Source organism: Falco punctatus, assembly GCF_963210335.1.
Source record: "Falco punctatus genome assembly, chromosome: 4".
Taxonomy (NCBI): domain Eukaryota; kingdom Metazoa; phylum Chordata; class Aves; order Falconiformes; family Falconidae; genus Falco; species Falco punctatus.
The window spans coordinates 46,771,653-46,791,842 of record NC_137583.1 but is presented as its reverse complement, the minus strand read 5'-3'; the positions used below and the strand labels follow the sequence as shown (position 1 = coordinate 46,791,842).

Here is a 20,190-nt window from a genome sequence, read left to right as displayed (position 1 = left end):
GCGTGCTGGAGAAATGGGGGTAAATCCAGTGGGGGGGGTCTGGGTGCAGCCTCGGGCTCCCTGCCTCACGCATCCCCTGGTCAGGCTGCTTCTCCTGAGGTCCTCAAAGGCCCGGAGCCGGGCCCCGACAATGGGGAAGGTTGCTCTTTGGTGTGGGTGATGCTGCGGGGCTGCTGCCCTTCCTCTGCCTCACCGTCTCTCTTCCCTTGCAGGACAGGTGCCTGAGGAGGAGGCGGGGCAGAACGGGCAGAGCCGTGGCAAAGGGCTGCCCAAGGCCGTGTGCATGAACGGGACGGAGACGGGACAGCTGAGCACCAAATCCAAGGCAGAGCGACGGGCGAGCGCCTCTTCCAACCCCTCCCGCAAGGCCTGCTCTGCCAGCAGCAAGATCCGCAAGCTCTCCACCTGCAAGCAGCAGTGAGGCGGGAGCCCCCACACTCTGCACAGGTACAGGCAGCCCGGTCCCCGGGGTGGGGGGTACCCTGGGTGTCTGCCCAAGGAAGGGGGAGGGGGGGATATCTGAGCCTGCCCCAACGGTGGGCGGCAGGAGGGCGCTAGAAGGGGTGTTTGGAGTCCCAGGTGTGGAGGGAGGGGGCCCGGTCCTGAGCATTCCTCTGCAAATGGCCCTGGCAGCCAGAGCCTGGATCCTCCGTGGTGTTGCGGGGGGCGCAGAGCCCAGTGGGGCCCCCCCTGTGCTCCCCCTGCCCTGCTCTGCCACCTGCCTGGCTCTGCTCTACCTGCTCCTCGTGAGCTGCTGCTGTGGTAATCCTTCCTCCCCTCCCGGGCTGCAGCCAGGCTGCATCACGACAGCCCCATCCCTGGCACCGGCATCCCCCGGCTCTGCTCCCTGCCCAGGGGGAGCACCAAGCCTCCAGCACGCAGAGCTGGGCTGCGCCACCTCCTTACCAGAGGCGTCCTCGAGAGAGGGACCTTCCCCCTGGTCCAGGAGGTGGCTGTGTCACCCCCTGGCCAGGCCACAGCCGTGCCCGAGCCCCTTCCTCTGCTGGGGGATGCTGAGCACCCTCCCTGCTTCCCCCTCCTTCCGGCTCTTTCCTCCTCGGTTCCGCAGCCCCGTCCCCTTCTTCCCACCCCTCATTCATAAGTGAGCCAGCGATGACTCATGTTCAGTGCTCATCCACCCCCAGCCTCATGCTTGTGCTCGTCACCGGCGCTCTGTGGGGCTGAGGCTCTCTTATCTGTTTGGATCACGACCAGCTTTGTGGTGTGAAAAAAAGCCAGAAATAAAAGCCTGTTCCTCCCCTTGCAGCTGTCAGCCCCGCGTGCTCAGCCCCTGTGGCAGCTTTCATCTTTAATTCATGGCTGGCAGTGAGTCACCTGCATGGGGAGTTACTGCATCGGCAAGCGAATGCCTCGGATCTGGGGCTCCCCGGGGATCTGCTGCTCCTCTCGCCCCTTCCCACCGGGGTACCCGGCCTGGGGGCTCCCCAGCAGCTGCCCAGCGGCTTTGGGAAGGGGAAGGGCCCTGCAGGCTGCCTGAGCCTGGGGGCTGTCGCTGCCTCCGCTCCCCCAGCCCTCCCATGGGCCTTGCAGGGGCAGCCAGGCTGGGATCACCCACCAGTGATCCCAGCACCTTAGAGCCTTCGGGGGGGGGGGGGGGGGGGGGGGGGGCGGGGAAATCACGCAAGCTCCCTCCTGCTGCCTTTTCCTCTGGGGGTTTTGCTTCCCGGCTGCAGGGGCAGGTCGGGGGCTGCAAGCACACCCACCCCACCCGGGGGCAGAGCAGGGACCCCTGCCCCCTCGCTCCCATCCGCATGGCACTGTCAGGAGGGAGACCTGGAGCAGGATGCGACCTGCCCGTGGGCACGCCGGGGGGCCAGAGCAGAGCGAGGGGGGGGGGCTTGTGCCCCACTCCCCCCCCCCCGCCCCCGGTTCGGCCCTCACCCCGCCACCTCTCTGTTCTCCCGCAAGCAGCATCCCAGGGCCCAGGCCAGCCTGCATCCCCCATCCTTGCCCCATCTCTGCATCTCTCCTGGGAGTGGACTGTGCTTGCGATCCAAAAAGAATCCAGAGGAAACCAACCAAGGAAACAGCCCCCCACCCTCCCTGCGGCCCCCCGCTCCGGCCAGCGCCAGGAACCAGAAGCTGATGGGTGGCCAGACCCCACTTACCACCTCGGAAGATGAAATCTCTGGCTGTGAAGATGCTGCCCCTCCTCCCCAATCACTCTTTGCCAATCAAGACACTGATTCTCTTTTTAATTTCGCGATGGGAAGGGTGGGATGAGGGGGCCGGGGGGCGGTGGGACCCCCGCCCCTCTCCCTGCTGGGCCCAGCTGTGCCCACCCTGGCTGTGTAGAAGTCGTGCAAAGCCATTGCCGTGCACTTTATGTTTTAGACTACTGTTATATATTATATATTTTCCTCCTTTTTTTTTTTTTTTGTTTTGTTTATATTTGCGGTATATTTAGAGATTTCTACACATTGTGATGTGTTTAAAATAAACCAGATGAGGAAAAAAAAACAGGTATTAAGACAAAGCAAAACTCTATTAAACCTGCATGCTGTAAAAGGGCTCGGAAAAGGGAATGGGTGCGTTCGTCGTCTTTTTTTTCTCTTTTTTTTTTTTTTTTTTTTTTTTTTTTTAAAGAGAAAAAAAATAAACTGAAAACAGCGAGGTGGGTTTCATGTCCTTCCTCCTGCAGCAAGCGGGATGGGGGCGGGGGGGCACGGCCAGCCTCTCTCCCTGGGGGGCTGTGCTTCTTTTGGGTGGGTGCGGGGCCCCCCCAGGCAGGATAGGACCCCATCCCCAGGGGGTGGAAGGTAAGAAGCAAGTTCAGAAAAGTCACAGTTGTTTGGGTTTTGGGGTTTTTTTGGTCTTTTTTTTTTTATAGACTTAAAAATGCTGAGTTGTAGATCCAGTTAGCGCTTTGGACAGAGACTTTGCGGAGGGAAGGAGCGACCCAGCCTCTATACTCACATGCAACTGGGATGCCGTGGAGGGGTGTGGGGGGCCCTCGCTGAGCCCTGCCTGCCCCTCCTGCCCACCCCACTGCCGAGTCTCCCAGGTACCACATCTTCGGTTTGGGGGGGGGGCGACATTTTTTTTTTCTCCTTTTTCTCCCCCCGTCCTTTGAAACTCACATAAAAACCCACTAAAAAGCAAACCCCTACCCCAGAGCAGCAGCAGCCACCTCTGTAAAAAATCAGTAAATATCCTCTGAACACCTCGAGCCCAGCACTGAGCTCCCAGGAAGGGCAGGGGGGTGTGGAGGACTCGGGGGGGGGATGGGGGGATGGGGGGGGAGGCCCGACCCCAGGGTCTGCTCTCGCCCTGTACACATGGGCAGAGGGGACAATGCCAGGGGCAGGTGACGGGCAGCCCCCCCTCCTACTGGGGGTATTTACAGAGGGGGCCCGGGGCTGGTCCTGCTTCCCCAGCCCTAGGGATACTGCTGCAGCTGCGCCCCCGGGGGTGATGCCCGAGCCCCTCGAGCATCCTCCTGCCCCAGCACGGTGCCCCTAGGCCCCCCCACTTCCAGTTTAGATCCCAGGCTCCCTGTAGAACTGGGAGGGGGTTCATGGGCTTGAGGAGGCAACTGTCCCCCTCATCAAACAACTGCCCCCCCTGGCAGGGCAGCACCGCAGCATTCCCCAGCCGGCCAGGGGATGCCGAGCTCTGGCCCCTTCCTCACAAGGATGTTCCCAGCCGCACAGGAGGCATTATTGCTTGTAAAACACCAGCGAGAGGGGGGAGAGCGTATCTGCTACACAGCTCTGCCGTGAGGTAAGGATTAGGCCTCAGCTGGGTTTGGGGGTTTATTACCCAAGTCCCTCGTCGCTGACCTCCCGGCCAACGCTCTGCTCCACCTCTGCACCCTGACCCCCGGGGCACCCCCAGCCCGGGCCCTCTGCCGCTGCCTGGCACCTCGGCACCTCGCTCTCAGGAGCGAGGGGGCTCGGCCACCCCACGCTACCGGACCCCCACGGTGTGGGGGGGTACGGCCAGGGGACCCCAGGCGCCCTCCTGGCCTTCCCGTGCCAGGGTGACGCTTCCCGCAGCACCCCAGGCTGGTCCCCACGCTGGCAGCAGGAGGGGATGGAGCCCCGAACCCCAGTGGGGGCTGTCCCCCCCTGTGCCGGGGTGTCTCCCCCTCGTGCTGGGCCTAGACAGGGCTGTGGTCAGGGGGGGCATCGCTGGCCGCCACGGCCACCATGCACTCGGTGCTGTCTCCTGCCTTCCTCAAGTGCCCATAGAGCCGCTCCTCGAGGCCACCGGCGATCTTGTCCATCAGCTCCGAGCCGGAGCCCAGCCCCAGGCACCTCCCGGGGCCAGGGCAGTCATCGTCCCTGGGGGGCTCGGAGCCAGCCTTGGGCTCAGGGACCACCTCTCCGGGCTCCTCCACGATCACCTGGATCTCGGGGTCGGGCAGTGCTGGGGCAGGGGGGACCCCGTCAGCCGCCTCCGCCGCCTCCTCGTCGCCAGCGCTGACGATGCGGGGCAGGGGGCTGTGGAAGCGGGCATCCAGGGGGTAGTTGGCGCTGTCCCCACGGCGCAGGGGCGTGCGGTGCCGCTCCAGCGCGGGGTAGCGCACGCCGGGGTCGCTGTACTGCTTGGTGTGCTGCCACTGCTTGCGGAGGTGGGTGCGGGAGCGGTGCTTCCCCCGCAGCGGGGACTCGTCGAACTGGGGGTCGTGGCGCACAAAGGCGTTGAACAGGGCGTCTGTCTTCTCGTCGATGCTGTAGTCCCGCCGGGGCAGTGCATCCCGCCCTGGGAACATCTGCCCGTAGGGGGACCAGGCCAGGGGGCTGTGGGGACGGGGGGGTCCCCCACCCGCTGCGCCCCAGGCCGTGCTCCCCTCCTCCTCCTCCTCCTCCTCCTCTTCCTCCTCCTCCTCCGCCTCCAGCTCCCGGCCCTCGAAGCTCTCAAAGATGGTACCTTTCCGCCCTGCGCTGGTGAAGCAAATGCGCTTCTCGGAGGCCGTCTGGTCCTTGGGGGGCCCCTCCTCGCCCCCCCGGCTGGGCGCCTCGATGGAGGCGTAGCCACTGTCCATCTGCAGCAGCTTGCGCGTGCCAGGCTCCGACTCCTCCACCTTGGGCCGACCCCAGAGCTTCTCCTCGGGGCCTTCGGCCTCATCCAGGGAGGAGGAGGGGCAGGGGGGCATGCCACCAGCAGAGGAGATGCTGTCCCCGCCGTCACTGCGCACAGAGTCCTGGTCGTTGCTCCGCTCCGAGGAGGCGTACAGCTCCAGCGAGGCACGCAGGCTCCAGATGTCATGGTAGGCACTGGGCTGCTCCGGGCCACCAGCCTCGCTGGGGCTGCCCGTGCCCCCCTCGCCCGGCTCTAGCCTGCGGGCACCACCCCCAGCATCACGGCAGGGCCGGGATGGACCCAGCGAGCAGCAGGCAGGGGCAACGCCAGCCCGGCAACCACAGGCGTCGCAGTGGTGCTGTGGTGCCACACGGTTCCCCCATGCTGTCCCCAGCACCCTGCCCATGCACCGATCCACCCTCCCCATCGCCCGCTTCCCCTGGACCCTCACCCCACACCCTGCTGCCCCCCGGCCGCCCCACCAAAGCTGCACGAAGGCTGGAGCCCCCCACGCATGGGGGCAGCGTGGGGTCCCTTGGTGCCTTCCCAGAGCCCGGCTCGCCCATCCCCATCCCCTCTATCTACTGAAAAATACCTGCCGAGAGAGGGTGGGGGGCTGGTGGGGGAGGGCAGGAAAGGGCCGCCCGCGGGGTGGAAGGCCACATCATCCGTGTGGGCGATGTACTGGATGATGTCTGTCTGGTGAGGGTCCCAGTCCTCCTGGTCCATGCTCTCGCTGGCCGCCCGCTGCCGCTGGAACTGCCGCCGTTTGGGGGACCCTGGAGGGGGCACAGGGCAGGGCTGGGGGAGACAGTCCCATCTTGGGGCACAGCAACCCCCCTGCCCACACACGGCTCCACCCTGCCGGGCACAGCCCCGTGAGGCCGTGCCCCCCGCGGCCCCCCACCTCTCGTGTCCAGGCTGGACGCCCGCTGGGTGCTCTCCAGCTTCCACTTCTTGATCTTGAAGTAGGGGCTGGCCCCGTCCAGGCTGGCATGGCGGCGCAGGCGGGTGAAGAACTGCAGGACGGTGCCCTGTGCAGGGGCTGGGGGGGGCTCCCCGGGGCCAGCACCGCCACCCGCAGCCACCTTCCCGCTCCTGGGTGCTGCTGCGAACTGGGGGGGTAGGGGGGGAGGGGGACATGAGTGCTCGCTCAGCTCCAGGCAAAGGCCCCCCCCAGCCCCAGCTCGGTTCCTTTGTCACTGCCGAGCTCAGCTGCAGCAGATGCACAAACGTCCCCTGGGGCCGGGGCTGGGGGGAGGGGGGAGCAGGGCCCGTTTCTAGCTGGATGCCCACATCTCTCCCCAGAGAGCAGGGGGGGCAGGAAGCCCCCCGGGGCCTGGGGCCGGCCCTGTGCTGGGGGATGGGGCCAGGGACAGGATCCCTGGGGCTGCCAAGGCTGGAGAGCCCCTTCCCCTGCCCGGTCCTGGCCGCTCGCCCCCGCACTCACCAAAGGGCCCTCCCCGGAGTCGGAGGAGGCGGACGGGCTGGCCTCGGTGAAGCTGGTGTCCACGGTGGAGTTGTAGGTGTCCCCGGGCAGGGCAGAGCTGGGGCACACGGCATGGCTGGGCAGCGCCGGCTGGGGCAGGGCCCCTGTGGGGGGCTGCAAGGCAGAGTGTGCTCAGGGGGCTGTGCATGAGGGTCAGGGACCGGGAGGGGGCCCCTGCACCCCAGGGCCTCCCATCCCCGCATCCAGCAATGCCCTGAGACTCCCACCCCGGGTCCAGCATTGCCTCCTTGGGGTGCTGCAGGACACCTGGACCCCTGTCCCCACTGTGTCGTGTCCCACCATGTCCCCCTTGGGGTGCTGACGGCTCACCTGGAAGATGGCAAGGCCGGGCTTGGGGGGGGGCAGGCGGGGGGTCATGGCCAGGCTGTTCTCGCTGGACTCGCACTCGTGGATGGTGACAATCTTGAGGGCAGGTGGCGGGAGGTGCAGGTGGGTCAGGCGGGCGTTCTTCAGGTGGTGGAAGTCCCCCTCTGTCAGCGTGTACCTGCAGGGCACACCGGGTTAGGAGTGGCGTCCCTAGCCCACCCAGCCCACCCCCTCAGCCCAGCGTTTCACCTCCTCCCCTTCTCCTGGGTCTTCTTGCCCTGGTCAAAGAGAGTGGCCTCGTTGAAGGAGACACGGCGGGCAGTGGAGGAGCTGGAGGACAGAAACCGCTCGCTCTCCACATCCCGGTAGCTGGAGGATGACAGGCAGTCGGGTTCCTCCACTTTGATGGTGATATCTGTAGAGAAAGGGGGTCAGCAACCAGGGTCCCCCCTGCCGTGGCGCACGCCAGCTTCCCCTGCTGAGGCCTGGAAAACTTGCTGCACCCAGGGCCTCAATGCCAGCCCGGTGGTCCCTGCTCCTGGCCACCAGTCCCAGGCAGGCCACCACTGGGATGGATGATGGGGGGTGCAGGGTGTGCATGACCATCCCTGCCCCAGGGCTGGGCAATGCACCCAGGAGAGGGACAGTCCAGGAGCTGCTTTCCCCCCCACCGGGGAGCTGGGGGCGCTGCTGGGGGTGCAACTGGTGTTACTGGTGGGCAATCGCTTGCAGGTCACCATGGCACCCCTGGCCCCGCCGTGGCACTCACCCTGGGCTGGCTGTGAGTCGTCCAGGTAGGTGGTGGTAGTTTTCTCAGGGTCATCACTGGCTCTGTGGGGGAAGGAGGGTCAGCGGTGCCCCATGCCAGCCCCCTGACCCCTTTAGCAGTGCCACATACCCCAGGGACAGCCGCAATGCCTGTCCCCGCAGCCCATCCCCACCTGGAGTGCCGGCGGTTGGCCTCGCAGCACCGGCGGCAGATGATCAGGATGCCAGAGAGCAGGACCAGGGTGCCCCCGATGAAGATGGAGAGCAGGGCAAGGAGCAGCACGTAGCCATCCTGGGGGGAACCCTCGCCAGGCACCGCCTGCGCAGGACGTCAGGGGCCGAATTGCTGGGGATGCACTGGAGGAGGGGACATGGCCCAGCCCCAAACCCTGCCCCACTGGGGTGCCAGAGCAGCCCCCTCCTGCGCTGAGGCTGATGCTGAGCGCTGCTCCCCAGAGATGCTCGCGCTCCCCCGCCACCCCCGGGCCTGCTGCCGGCTCCAGGGACCTGCCTTCACCAAGGAAACCGCAGCCAGCGGGGGCAGAGCCGTCAGCGGCCCCCGCACCAAGCGGGAGTGGGGATGGGGACAGGACCCCAGCCCTGCCCCAGCATGGGTGTCTTGGTCACACCCCTGGGCTATGGGAGAGAGGCTGACCTGGTGGCAGCACCCAGGCTCCCCTGAACCCCCAGCACCCGGAGTGTTTCAGGGGGTTGCAGAGGACACAAAGGGGTGTCACCCACCCCCAGGATGGGTGGAACAAGGTGAGCGACAACGGGGCTGGGTGGCTGCTGCCATCCCCACTCGGGTGCAGACCCCAGCCCCACAGCAGCCACGCAGACCCCACACCTCCCAGGCACTGCCCCACATCAGGACACTCATCCCCACCCTCCCCTGGGACCCCGAGGATGGCAGCATGGGCAGGGGCAGGCAGGGACGGGCAGGGTGGCCTCACTCACCGTGGCACTCTCCGTCGCGTTGTCCCAGGGTGTCGGGTCATCGCTCATGGTCCGTCCTGGCCCGAGCGCGTCCTGCAGTGGGGGGAGACAGTGGGAGGCACCGGGCAGGGGCGGCGGGGCCGGGCTGGGGCCAGCGGCGGCTCCTGCCCGGCCCCGGGCCCTGCCCAGCACCGCGGTGCGGAGCTGCCGGGAGGGACGGAGAGGGAGGGACTGGGATGGATAGATGGAGGGAGGGATGGAGGGAGGGACCGGGATGAAGGGATGGAGGGAGGGTGTGGTCAGGAGGGAGGATGGAGGCGCGGAGAGAGGGAGGGAGGGAGGGTGCGGCCGGGAGGGATGGAGAGGCAGGGATGGAGAGGCAGGGATGGAGAGGCAGGGATGGAGAGGCAGGTGGGGCCCGGGATGGGGAGAAGGAGGCAGGAGCACTGCCCCTGCCCGAGGAGCCCCCAGGCACTACTCCCACGCCACACTCACGCCTGGAGCACAGACCCTGTCCCCGTGGAGCCCCATGCCAGGGTGGAGAGATGCTGCGCCCCCCGTGCCAGGCTGGGAACCACAGCACCCAAGCGCTGGTCAGTCCTGACGGCCAGAGCTGCCCCGGGGTGGGGCTGATCCTGCCCCAGGGTCCCACCCGGGGTGGCTCGCAGGGAAGGGGATGACATCATGCTGCCCCAACACTGCCGTCCCTAGGGAGCCATGGGGCCAAAGCGCAGCCCCCAGCACCCAGGCACCACTGCTGGAGGGGATGAGACTGCCAGGGGTCTGGGGGTGCCCGAGGGCCCCTCAGCAGGGAAGGGCAGCAGATGGCTGCCCCACACAGTGTGTGAACAGAGCTGGCGTGGGTGTCACTGGAGCGTGACGGGTGACGCTTCTGAGTCAGCCCAGCAGTGGCTCCGTCACTGGACTGTCACCATGCAGGAAGGGGACGGGGCCGCAGAGGGGCCCACGGGTGATGGAGAAGGGCCAAGCACCTGAGGAGTGAGAGCCACCAGAGCCAGGGGACACAGGGCTCCGCGTCCCTGCCACAGCATAAACCCTGCGGCCTTTGGGCATCTGGCCGAGAGCTCCTCGCCCTTCCGTGCTGCCAGCACGGGCCCGGGGGGGAAGGGGTCTTCCCTGGGATCTGCCAAGCTCCAGCTCCCACTGTGGGCCTGTGTGTCCCCATCCGCGTGTCCTGGGCTGCTGGGGTGGACGATGCTGGTGGCAGGGGAGCCCCCTGGAGCGGCAGGCAGGGGTGGGCGTTGTGCCGGCTGGGGTGCTCAGAAACTGCCCAAAATCAGATCAGTGAAAAACGTGAATGGAGCCCGTGGCTGGGTGGGAAAAGCCGCTTGCAGGGACAGCGCAGGGGGTGACAGTGTCACAGCTGGCAGCGAGAGCCGGTGACAGCTGTGCTGCACGGGGCTGGGGGCAGCCCTGCCACAGCTCCGGGTGCCAACTCCTCCGGGGGATGTCAGGGTGCCAGGCACCACCTGGGGCAGAAACCCCTCACCTGCACCAGCCCTGGGGCATCTCTGAGCTGCCGGGGCAAGTGGGGCAGCGTGACGTGACCCTCAGGGGCAGGAGAAGGGGGTCCCTGCTCCAGCCACCAGCTGTGCTGGGGGGCACCCCAGGCCTGGCATGGGGGACCCCGGGGTGGGCGGGCTGCGGCTCCATGCGGGATGGGTGCCCCTGGGTGGGATCCCTGCGGGGCACCCTCTGGCCAGAGGCGGGGGCGCGGGGGGCCGGGGTGAGCAGGAAGAATGTCCCTCCTGTTCCCCATCATGGAGGAATCCCGTCTCCATGGCGACCCGGCGGGAACAGGACGGCCATTGTCTGGAGGAGGGGGCCGGTCCCCGCGGTCCCCGGGCTGTCCCCCCACGGCGGGGACACGGGGCCGCCGCCGGTGCCCAGGGCGGGGGCCGCGGGACCGGGGGACACCGGTGCTGCCGCGGTCCCGGACGTGGGAGCCGGTAGGATGGGACGGAGGGGATCGGGGCGGGTCTGCTCCCCACGCGTGTGCGCGCCCCGCGGGGCCCGGCTGGGCTGGGGGCGGGGGGATCCGCTCTGCTCCCCCCGGGTGCAACGCACCCCCGGCCCCGGGCCGGTGACGGGGGATGCGGGCAGGGATGCGGGAGGGAGGCAGGGATGCAGGCAGGGATGCAGGCAGGGATGCAGGCAGGGACGGAGGCTGTGGGGCAGGGCTGTGGGAGGGGGGCGCAGGCAGGGCTGTGGGGCGGAGATGCAGGCAGGGATGCGGGCAGGATGCGGGTAGGGATGCGGGAGCCCCCGGGACCTCCCCGCGCGGTGAGGCGTGATGAGCTTCCCTCGGCCGGGCCGGCCCTGACTGTCGCGATAGGGGCTGTCGCGAGGCGGCGGGGCTAGACACTCACCTACAACTGGGACCGGGGCTCCATCGCCGCCGCTGCGCTCGGTGCGGCGGGGCGGCCCCGGGATTTATGAATGAACCGGAGCCGCCCCCGCGCGGCGCGGGCGTCACGTGGGGACAGGGGCTGCCCCGAGCCCTGCCTGCCCCCCAGCTCTGCCTGCCCCACCGCCCGGGCTGCCCCCCAGCTCTGCCTGCCCCACACCCCTGCCTGCCCCCCAGCTCTGCCTGCCCCACCGCCCGGGCTGCCCCGAGCCCTGCCTGCCCCACACCCCTGCCTGCCCCACCGCCCGGGCTGCCCCACACTGCCTGCCTCACCACCCAGCCTGCCCCACACCGCCTGGCTTGCCCCCCAGCTCTGCCTGCCCCACACTGCCTGCCCCATGACACGCCTGCTTACCTCCCTGCCCGGCCTCCCCCCAGCCCTGCCTGCCCTAAAACACCCCTGCCTGCCCTCCAGCTCTGCCTGCCCCACACCACCTGCCTGCCCCTCAGTCCAGCTTGCCCCCAGCCCAATCTGCCCCACTGCCCTGCCTGCCCTCCAGCCCTGCCTGCCCCCCAGCTTGGCCTGCCCCACCACCCGGCCTCCCCCCAGCCCTGCCTGCCCCACAACACCCCTGCCTGCTCCACCACTCTGCCTGCCCCAAAACCTGTCTTGCCCCACCGCCCAGCCTGCCGCCCAGCACCGCAGCCCTGGGCCAGCCACAGGCTAGGGCCCCCGCGGCGGGACGGGACGGGAAGGACGCAGGGCAGGAGCGGCCCTTGGAGCCGGCGGGGCACGGCCAGAGCCGGGGAGTCGCCCCCGGGGCCCCACTGCCCGGGGGGGTGGGCCGGGCAGGGCCGGGGCTGTGCGGGGCCGCGGCCCCACCACCTGTCGGGGAAGACTACAATTCCCATGCGCCCCTGCGGGCCAGCCCGAAACGTCACTTCCGGGCGGGCGCGACGCCCCACGGGCCGTGTAGTTGCGCGGCGCGGGGCAGGCCGGGAGCTGCAGTCCGCCGCCGTCCCGGCCTGCCCCGCGCCGCCCGCTCGCCCTTGCCGCCGCCATGTTCCGCGCCCGCCGCCTCCTCCCGCGGCTCTTCGCCCGCCGGGCGCTGCTGCCGCCGCCGCGCGCCCGCGGCTATGCCGAGCCTGCCGGCGGCCCGGTGCCCATGGCCTTCACCTTCGCCTCGCCCACGCAGGTAGGCCGCGGGCCCGGGCCCGGCCCCCTCGGTCGCCTGCGGCGGCCGGTGCGCGCTGCGGCGGGGCGAGGCCTGCGCTGCCGCCCCCGCGGGACGGGCTGTGCCCGGGGCCGGGCTGAGGGGCGGCGGGGCCGGCTCCCGGCGCTGGGCGCGGGCGGACGGGCCGGGACAGGAGCGGGGCCGGGCATGGCGGGGCCGCGCGGTGTCCCCGCCGCTCTGCCCGGCCCGGCCTTGCCCCGAGCTCAGCCCCGGGGCCGCCGCGCCGCCCCTCCCGGCCCGCTGCCGCTCTCCCCCGCCGCCCTGCGGGCGCCCCGCTCCCGCTGCAGCGCTGCCGAGGCCCGCGGGGTGACGTTCTTGCTCTTCCCGCCCGGCCCTGCTGCTGCAGCCACCGGCTGCCGGCGCTGCCGCCCCGGGGCGGTGTCCTGGCCCCGCTCCCGGCGGCGGGGCACGGCCCTCGCCCGCCCCCGAGGTGCCCGCCGCTTTCCTGGGGCAGGGCGCCGGGGACGGAGCTGCGGTGTCGCAAGGCAGGGTTTGTGCTGCATTGGCAGAGCTGTGTGGGACGCTCGCACGGAGGCTGCGGCGCTGACTCCCATCGCAGCGGTGACGGTTGGCGTCAAGGTCTCCCTACGCTCTTCTCAGGCTTCTCCCAGCTGCACCCTTTGCCTCTCGCCCACTCCCGACTTCATGTCTCCGTATGCCGCCTCCCTGCCTCTGCCACTGCGCACCCACCTCTTGGCAGGCTGGGAGCGCTTCCCCACTCTGTTTGCCAGGACCCCTCCTCCAGAGCCCAGCCCAGCCCCGCTCCCACCCTGTGAAGGTTCAGGCTGTCCCGGTCACACCTTGCTGTGCGTTAAACGCCGTGGCCTGCCAGCTGCTGGGAGCAGGGCTGCTCCCTTGGGGTGGGAGCAAGCTGCCTGCCGCACCCCTTGGTTCTCTGGAGCCACCTCTCTTCTTGCCCTCCATTCCTGGTGATGGACTGCTCCCATCTGCTCTCCCCGGCCAGGTGTTTTACAACGGTGCCAATGTGAAGCAGGTGGACGTGCCCACACTGACCGGCTCCTTCGGTATCCTGGCCTCTCACGTCCCCACCCTCCAGGTCCTCAAACCAGGAGTTGTGACAGTCTATGCTGAGGATGGCACGGCCACCAAGTACTTCGGTAAGGAAAGCAGGTTGGGAAGAAGGAAAGCGTGTGTGTGTGAGGTCCTCTCAGGGCTTTCACAAGGGAGACCCTGCCCATCAAAGTGTGCCCTCATGCTCTTCCAAGGATTTCTGCTTTCCTGAACTCTCAGGGGCTGCTGGAGGCTGCCCTCTGGGGAATCTGCCCTGGAAGATGGGGCTTAGCACGAGGCCCTGGTCTGGGGTCAGGTTTTCTTAGCTTTGCTCAGACTCTCTGGGAGCATCCCCTGCTTTAGCTTCCCTTTCGGTAGGAAACAAGCCTGTGCAGAACAGGAGAAATGTTCTGGGAGGGCACGAAGGTTTTGGCAAACGGATCGTGGAGGTTCCAGGGATGAGCTTGCCAGTTCTGTCCTGTGTGTTGACCCGCAGACGAGGCCCATCTGGCAGCCCTGCCCGTGCTGCCTGACTCAACTGCCGCTGTTGTGCCTTTGCAGTGAGCAGTGGCTCAGTCACGGTCCACGCGGACTCCACGGTGCAGGTGCTGGCAGAGGAGGCGGTGACGATGGACATGCTGGATCTGGTTGTGAGTACCCGATGCCCGTGGACCACGCTCTGCCTCCCTTGGGCAGGCCCTGGCAGCCAGGCTGCCTCCTGGAGGGGAATTTGCTGCCTGTTTTTCTCATGTGGGGTGGTTGTCTCAGGAGCTTCCTGTGGCTGCGGAAAGCATGCCCAGACCAAGGGCTTTGCCTTCACCCTGAGCTAACCCATCCCTGCTGATCGGGATCAAAGGCTCAGAGCTCCTCCACAGTGAACTGTCCAGAGGCTTTGGGGAGAGGAAGCCATGCAGTCGTTAACCCTTCCCCAGGCCACTTCCCTCGCCTCGGACAGATGCTGGTCTTGCCCCTCCCCACCCATCTTAGTCTCGGAAACAGCTTTTCCCCAGCAGTGCCTGCGGATAAGTTGTCTGCTGTGCATTAGGGGGTCTGTGGGGCCCTGTGCGCTGGGCTAACAGCTGCAGTGTGGGGAGGGAGAGGGGTGACTCAGGGGCTGTAGGACAAGCCACCTGTCCTGCGGTGGTCTCTCAATGACGCACTCCTTGTGCTCTCATATTCAGACCGCAAAATCAAACCTGGAGAAGGCAGTTTCAGAGATGGCTGCAGCATCTGATGAAGCAGCTAAAGCAGAAGCTCAGATTAAAGTAGAAGCTAATGAAGCCCTTGTAAAAGCCCTGGAGTAATTAAGGTAAGTGTCACCTGTATCCGGGCTGAGATTCCCAGACCTGCTCTGGAGCCAAGTCCTGGCTCTGCTGCCCATCGGGAGCTTCCCCTCGCAGTGGCCAGGCCTGCTGGGCTGTGTGGGGGCGGACAAGGGTCTGTACCCGGGCTTCAGGGAGCAGTGACATGAGAGCTGTTCCTTTCTGTGGCCAGCTGTCAGCTTTGGGGGGCTCGTGGGGGACCCCTGCCCAGAGCTGCTAGATGGCAGCAGGGCCCAGTGCTGTGCTGTGACATGCCACGCTGCAGCACGGTGTAGTAGGACTCAGCTTGATGCTGGGGCAGGCTGGGAGCCTGCAGTCACTGGTGGGGCCTCGCTGCTCCCTCCAGGTCCCCACTGGGACAGGCCACGCCGGGGGCAGCTTGGGAACAGGCTGGATGCCTGGGGCCCCAGAGGGAGAGCGATGCGTGGCCTCTGCTCTGTGTACGCTCCTTCCACTCAAAACAAACAGCTTCTGTCTCAGGGGAGGCAAGGCTGGGCTGCTCGCCTCGTGGCCTCTTTTCCCTCTGCCCTGCTAAGGCTGTGCCTCGTCCTTCTTCCTGCATGCTGGCAGTTGGGGGACTTACTGCACAGCAGTGTGTGTGCTGTGCCTGGCAGGTGAGTCACCAAAAGCCTCTCCAATGGCCTCTGCCTGGAGCAGGTACAGCAAGGCACCGGCTCCCCTGCTATCTCCCTGATCTCTGGTCCCTGTGCTCTTTGGCCCGTGAGGTCAGGTCCGAGAGAGCCGGTGGCTCTTGTTTACTCGCAGCGGTTTTAACAACCTGAGCCAGGGCCAAGCCTTCAGATCAGATTCCACCGCTCTGCTGAGCCCACCCCGAGTTAAACCCAACTCCGCTTCTGTGTGTTGCAGGAATCCCACTGTCGATGTAGAGAAACCCCAGGCTGTCCTACTTGTCCTGGCTTCCCCGATTGTACAGATGGTGCGGGACAAATGGAGGCGGAGAAAACGCTCTGATCAATTAAAAGGAAATGTAATCCCGTCTCGTAGCATGTCACCTTCTTCTGAGGCAGCAAATTGCAGCTTGTGCTGCATGGGTGGCTGCGTGCCTGGGTGCAGGCTCCTGCCCTCACGCCGGGGTCTGCTGGGGTGCAGTGGCTTGGGGAGGGTGTACCGCCAGCGCTGTTCTGGGGTTCGGCAGGGCATTCCCGTGGGAGATTCACCTACAGGAGGCTTATCAGGCAGATTTTATAACCCCCTCCCTGTGCTGTCAGCCACCTCCACCTCCAGTAATCCACCTGGAAGCAGGATTACAGCGGCGCGGGAGGCATCCACGGGGCAGCGCAGGTCTGTACCAGAGGCTTCCTGTCCCAACTCCCCCGCCCCATCCAGCGCTGGCTCTGCTCAGCCTCCCGGCTCTGTTGCTGCAGAAATTCACATCGGCTGGGCTGTTTCTTCACGGTACTTCTTGCAGCTGGACAGCAGCTGCCGGGGCTTTGACCCATTCCCCTAGTCTTGTGTTTCCACCGCACGTGTGGCACAGTGCGGGGGAGATCTCCCCTTGCTCCTTGGAGACACACTTGGTGTGGAGAGGGAAGCAGATGCCATATGCGGTGGGAGTCTTCCCTGAATCCATGTGTGGTGGGGGTAGCTGATGATACTGCTCTGCTGGAGTTGCCGCTTGCCTGGGGGCTTGCTAGCCAGCAGCCCTGTCGGAGGCGGCAGCCCTGGGCTCCTCGCAGCCTGGAGGAAGCAGGAGACACTCGCTTGTGTGTCTGCAGCGAGCTCACCGGTCCCCACGCGCCTCCAGGAAACGGCGGCACTGCTGGGAAGGAGTGGGCTCCAGCAAGGGGCCGGTTCTGCCTGTGCCAGACGCCTGAGGATGCGTGTCTTGCCAACGGCACCATCTGCTCCGAGGCTCCTCGCTGGGTGCCACCCTCCCCGGAGGCATTTCAGGTTCCCTCTGCTGTGCAACTCACCCCAGCGCAGGCTCGCCAGCTGGGGGAGGCTGAGGCAGCCACCGGCCCTTGCGTGCGTGCGTGGGGCTGCGGTCCCTCTGCCTTGCTCTAATCCCCTTTTCCCTGCGGTTTTCCAGCGCCTGCCTGGGAACGCGAGTTGGCTTGCCTGTGTGGGCAGCTGCCGCAGCAAAGGTCAGCGGGCAGCAGGTTCAGCCTCCTGCCTGCCCTCCCCGCGGGCCGTGAGTCGGCTCCCTGCGGCTCCGCAGTTGGAGCAGGGCACAGCTATTTTCAGTGCTGCCACCCAGGATGTAATCTTGGCTGCCTCCTCTTCTTCTCACCACCGCCTCCTCCCCCTCCTCTCGCTCGCTGTGTCTTTCTCTCCCCCCCTTCACAAGTGATCAAAAATAGTGCCTGTGGTGTTAAATTTCTCACTCTCTAGCTTATTAAAAGCCTCTGAGTGCCTGACGCTGAGCCTATTTGAAGCTCAGCCGACTTCCCGGTTTCTGAGCTGCTCCAGTCCCTTTTTCTTTCCTTCCCCTCTCTCTCTCTTTCTTTCTTTTCTTTTTTTTTTTTTTTTTTTTAAAGGTCATACATTGCGCCGTGCAGAAGCAAAGCCTCAAAGTCAGAGCGAGTGCTAATTAAAACATCTCAGGAATAACTGGGGACGGATGGCTTCGCTCCCTCTTCCGTTCCCTCTTGCTCTCCTCTGTCCCTGGTTTCTATTTGCGGCGTGTGTGTGCCTCCCTCGACACACGCAGCCGCTCTCTTTCTGACGGAAGGTGGCTGTGTGTGTGTGTTGGGGTTTTTTTTTTGGTGGGTGTTTTTTTTGTGTGTGTGTGTTTTTTTTTTTTCATCTAATGGAAGAGCGTTGGCGAGGCCGGGAAGCTGGGGAAACGGCCAGCTGCTATTTTTAGGATGGGAAAAAAGTGTCTTCGTCAGCGTCCTCTCACCAGCTCTTCCCACTGCCTCCCGCCAGCTCAGGGGTGGATGAGGGGGCCAGCAGGGATCCGGCTCTGCCCCCTTGCAGGGTGCCCTCGGCTGGGCTCTGCAGCGTGACGCTTGCTGGGACTTGTAGTCTGCATTTGAGGGGAGCAGCGAGGGCCCCTCTGGCTCGCCCTGCACCCAGAGTGGCCAAGAGACCCTGGGGACATCCATGTCCCCATGGTGCTGCGGGAGGCTGCTCTCCCCCTGGGCCGTGGCTCCCCAGCCCTCCTGAGTCTGGGGAAAGGGTTTTTTTGTCCTAAACGCTGCCCTGCCGGCGCCCCTGCCACTGCCAGGCAGCACTGGAGTGGTGCTGAGTGGGCACTGCACCCCGGCTGGCAGCGCTGCAGCCCTGCTCACCCTGCCCTGTGGCTCTGGGGTGCAGGATGATGTGGGGGGCATTCCCCGTGCTCTTGCATGCTCCCCCTTGCAACCGAGTCCCGGCAGGGTCCATCCACCCCCCGTAGCCTCAGCTCTGAGCCCCTCACCTGCCTCTGTCCTTGCCCATCACTGCTAATTATCTGGTTCTGTCGAGAGCAGCATTATCCTCCTCCCCCGGCTCGCAGCGCTGAGCTCTCGGCTCCCTCTGCCCACGCCAGGAGCCGCAGTCAGTCACGTCTGTCCTGCTGGATGCCACAAAAATGGTCTCTGACTCTGCGTGGCGCAGGAGGTGTGTGGCTGAACTGGAGGAGAAGCCCTTCCCGGCTCCTGGGATCTGGTGTGGGTGCTGCAGGGTTGGACCTTGCTGGGGGGAGGTGGGGATCAAGCCCCGATGTGGACCATGCCTGTGCTGCTGATGTGATCCAGCAGGAGAATCCTCCCTGATCTCCTCCCCAGGGCTCAGGGTGGCTGTGGGGCCATCCCAGCTGGTGGTGGCACCAGCGTGGTGCTTGGCATTGGCACATGCCCTTGCAGCCCGCAGCCTTCATCCGTGGCCGAGGCAAAAGGTCTTTCCCCGCCGCTTCATGGGGCGGTGGGTGCTGGGGCAGCACCTTTTCCCTGCACTTTGGTCCCCAATCTGGGCAGGATGCAGGGCCACGGCAGCTGGAAGCACGGGCACGGCGCGGCGGAGTTATTACGGGCAGCCTGGGATCTGTTTCCCTCCAGCTTTCAGCTCCCTGGGATCTGTTTGTCTCCAGCTTTCGGCTGCCGCGGGGTGGGGTGGGCGTGAGAGGGAAACGTTCATGTGCAAGAGGGAAGGGCTGCCTGGAAAATGGCGTGAGCGGGGCGGCGGGCCGGCGTGTCGCCCTCCTTCCTTTCCACTGAGGGCTTTTGCCCATGACTTGCATCTTCTGCTGCCAGATGGAGGGTGGGGAGCTGGGCCGGGAGCACTCGGAAAGTGAAGCATCACCGTTTCTGCCAGTGTTGCCACTGGCAGCTCTTCTCTTGGGGGATGATTTCCGAGAAGGGCCGAATCTCCGGGTGCTGTGTCCCCTCCCGGTGCTGTGTCCCTTCCCGGTGCTTGGCCACATGACATTTCCACCGTCCCACCCAGATCCCGAATGCAGGGGAAAGGTTTAAGCTCTCTCGTTTCTTTGCAGGGAAAATAAAAAACACAACCCCAAACCCCACCGCAGCCCCAGGATTCCCCCCGCTCCCAGCTGGGCTGACTCATCTGGCAGAGCCGCTGCTTTCCCTGCCCCAGCCCTCGCTGCTTGGGATCCTGCCTGGCCTCTGGCAGCTGCCGCATCTTCGGTGCCCCCCTTGTGATATCGGGGTGGGGGCTGCAGGGACTACCCCCCACCCCTCGTCCCTGCCAGGGGGGCTATAGGGGGTGGAAGGCAGCCCTGCTCGCAGCCCCCGAGGAGCTTGGGAAGCCTTGGAGCCAGGAGCACCCTGCCAAGGCTTTCTGGCACCCGGCCGCAGACCTGGCTCCCGCCAGGACCCCTCCCCAACCCCCATGGCCATGGGGGGCTGTCTGTGGCCCCAGTGCCGGCGGCATGGGAAGGTCAGCAGAGGCTCCGCACGCTGCCAGCACCAGCCCGGTCACGTCCTTGGGCCAAGTTGCCCTTGGGTGGCTCGAAGGCCGAATCCTCACAACTTCCTTCTCCGGGGGGGGCAGCGCTGCTGTAATGATTAACCCGCGCTGCGTTAGTCGTTCCATCCTGCAACCTTTTTTTCTCTTGGTTTCCAGCACTGGAAAATGTTCCGCTTCTGCTGATCTCCCATGCACGTGGCCCCCGTGGTGGGAGCGTGGCAGAGCTCGGGGAAAATCCCCACAGGCAGGGCAGGCAGGAGCAGGGGACCTGGGCTCGGGGCACGGTGCCGGGCAGGATCTGGCCCAGCTGCAGCTTCTGGGTCCTGGCCCATTTTTGGGGCGATGTGCCGGCAGATGGCAGTGAAGCTGTGGGGAGATGTTGCCCCACCAGCCTCCCCGGCCTCACCCCCCCAAAATCTGGGCGCAGCAGCAAGTGCCGACAGGTGCTGTGGAGGGCGGGTGTTGTAGCCAGCACGATGGTGCTTGTCATGCAGCTCCAGGGCCAACAGCCTCGCAGCACCGCGCTGGCGAGAGCGGCAAACCCTTGGCCTGGGGCAGGTTCTCCCTTGGGGATACTGAGGCACAGACGGGGAAAGCCACTTGCAGGCTGGGGAGAACAGGGACAGGACATGGGAATCCCAGACCCTGCTCGGGGGTGCCACCCCTGTGGGGGAGCTGCGGGGGTCAGGCAAGGGGTGGTGGGGGCGGTGCGTTGCCCTGGGGTCCCAGGTGCCTTGGCAGGGGCTCGGTGGTCCTGGGAGCTGCGAGCACAGCCCTCGCTTGGGGCAACTTGGGCAGCCGCTCATGCTTGGC

At 66.2% G+C, this 20,190-nt stretch overlaps 3 protein-coding genes across 6 annotated transcripts in view; 2 read left to right on the top strand and 1 right to left on the bottom strand.

Annotated features, from left to right (window-relative positions):
• The window catches only part of STK11 (serine/threonine kinase 11), a 48,795-nt gene extending 46,161 nt beyond the window's left edge, over positions 1 to 2,634 (top strand). Inside the window, exons 9-10 of one of the 2 annotated variants that reach the window (XM_080384630.1) lie at positions 213 to 447; positions 1,930 to 2,634. In XM_080384630.1, coding sequence (XP_080240756.1) covers positions 213 to 421 — 209 coding nt within the window. In that variant the 3' untranslated portion in view covers positions 422 to 447; positions 1,930 to 2,634. The remainder of the gene's footprint in view (positions 1 to 212; positions 448 to 1,929) is intronic. The other variant, XM_080384629.1, reaches the window with a different exon arrangement.
• Positions 2,635 to 2,819: 185 nt separating this feature from the next.
• Positions 2,820 to 11,163, bottom strand: CBARP (CACN subunit beta associated regulatory protein). 3 transcript variants are annotated; one of them, XM_080384623.1, is made up of 11 exons: positions 10,960 to 11,163; positions 9,663 to 9,856; positions 8,591 to 8,662; positions 7,807 to 7,952; positions 7,635 to 7,696; positions 7,115 to 7,280; positions 6,869 to 7,043; positions 6,500 to 6,652; positions 5,957 to 6,164; positions 5,645 to 5,828; positions 2,820 to 5,306 (listed from the first exon to the last, which is right to left on the bottom strand). In XM_080384623.1, exons 2-11 carry the CDS (start codon positions 9,753 to 9,755, stop codon positions 4,124 to 4,126), a joined length of 2,442 nt encoding a protein of 813 aa, XP_080240749.1. In that variant the 5' UTR covers positions 9,756 to 9,856; positions 10,960 to 11,163; the 3' UTR covers positions 2,820 to 4,123. The 3 variants fall into 3 exon arrangements, with proteins under 3 accessions (XP_080240749.1, XP_080240750.1, XP_080240751.1); XM_080384624.1 differs by having other exon boundaries at positions 8,591 to 9,856; XM_080384625.1 differs by lacking the exon at positions 9,663 to 9,856.
• Positions 11,164 to 11,959: 796 nt separating this feature from the next.
• ATP5F1D (ATP synthase F1 subunit delta) lies at positions 11,960 to 15,502 on the top strand. Its single transcript, XM_080384634.1, has 5 exons — positions 11,960 to 12,133; positions 13,137 to 13,290; positions 13,745 to 13,833; positions 14,365 to 14,492; positions 15,373 to 15,502. The coding sequence occupies exons 1-4, from the start codon at positions 11,999 to 12,001 to the stop codon at positions 14,485 to 14,487; spliced, it is 501 nt and encodes a 166-aa protein (XP_080240760.1). The 5' UTR covers positions 11,960 to 11,998; the 3' UTR covers positions 14,488 to 14,492; positions 15,373 to 15,502.
• Positions 15,503 to 20,190: the final 4,688 nt, after the last annotated feature.

Excerpts from the sequence above, each read along its gene's own strand:
- ATP5F1D (XM_080384634.1), top strand. The coding sequence starts at position 11,999 with ATGTTCCGCGCCCGCCGCCTCCTCCCGCGGCTCTTCGCCCGCCGGGCG. Across the intron at positions 12,134-13,136 it reads CCTTCGCCTCGCCCACGCAG|GTGTTTTACAACGGTGCCAA; the intron begins GTAGGCCGCGGG and ends CTCCCCGGCCAG. Across the intron at positions 13,291-13,744 it reads CACGGCCACCAAGTACTTCG|TGAGCAGTGGCTCAGTCACG; the intron begins GTAAGGAAAGCA and ends GTGCCTTTGCAG.
- CBARP (XM_080384623.1), bottom strand. The coding sequence starts at position 9,755 with ATGGGGACACACAGGCCCACAGTGGGAGCTGGAGCTTGGCAGATCCCA. Across the intron at positions 8,663-9,662 it reads CGTGCTGGCAGCACGGAAGG|GACGCGCTCGGGCCAGGACG; the intron begins GCGAGGAGCTCT and ends CCCCCACTGCAG. Across the intron at positions 7,697-7,806 it reads GCCAACCGCCGGCACTCCAG|AGCCAGTGATGACCCTGAGA; the intron begins GTGGGGATGGGC and ends CTTCCCCCACAG.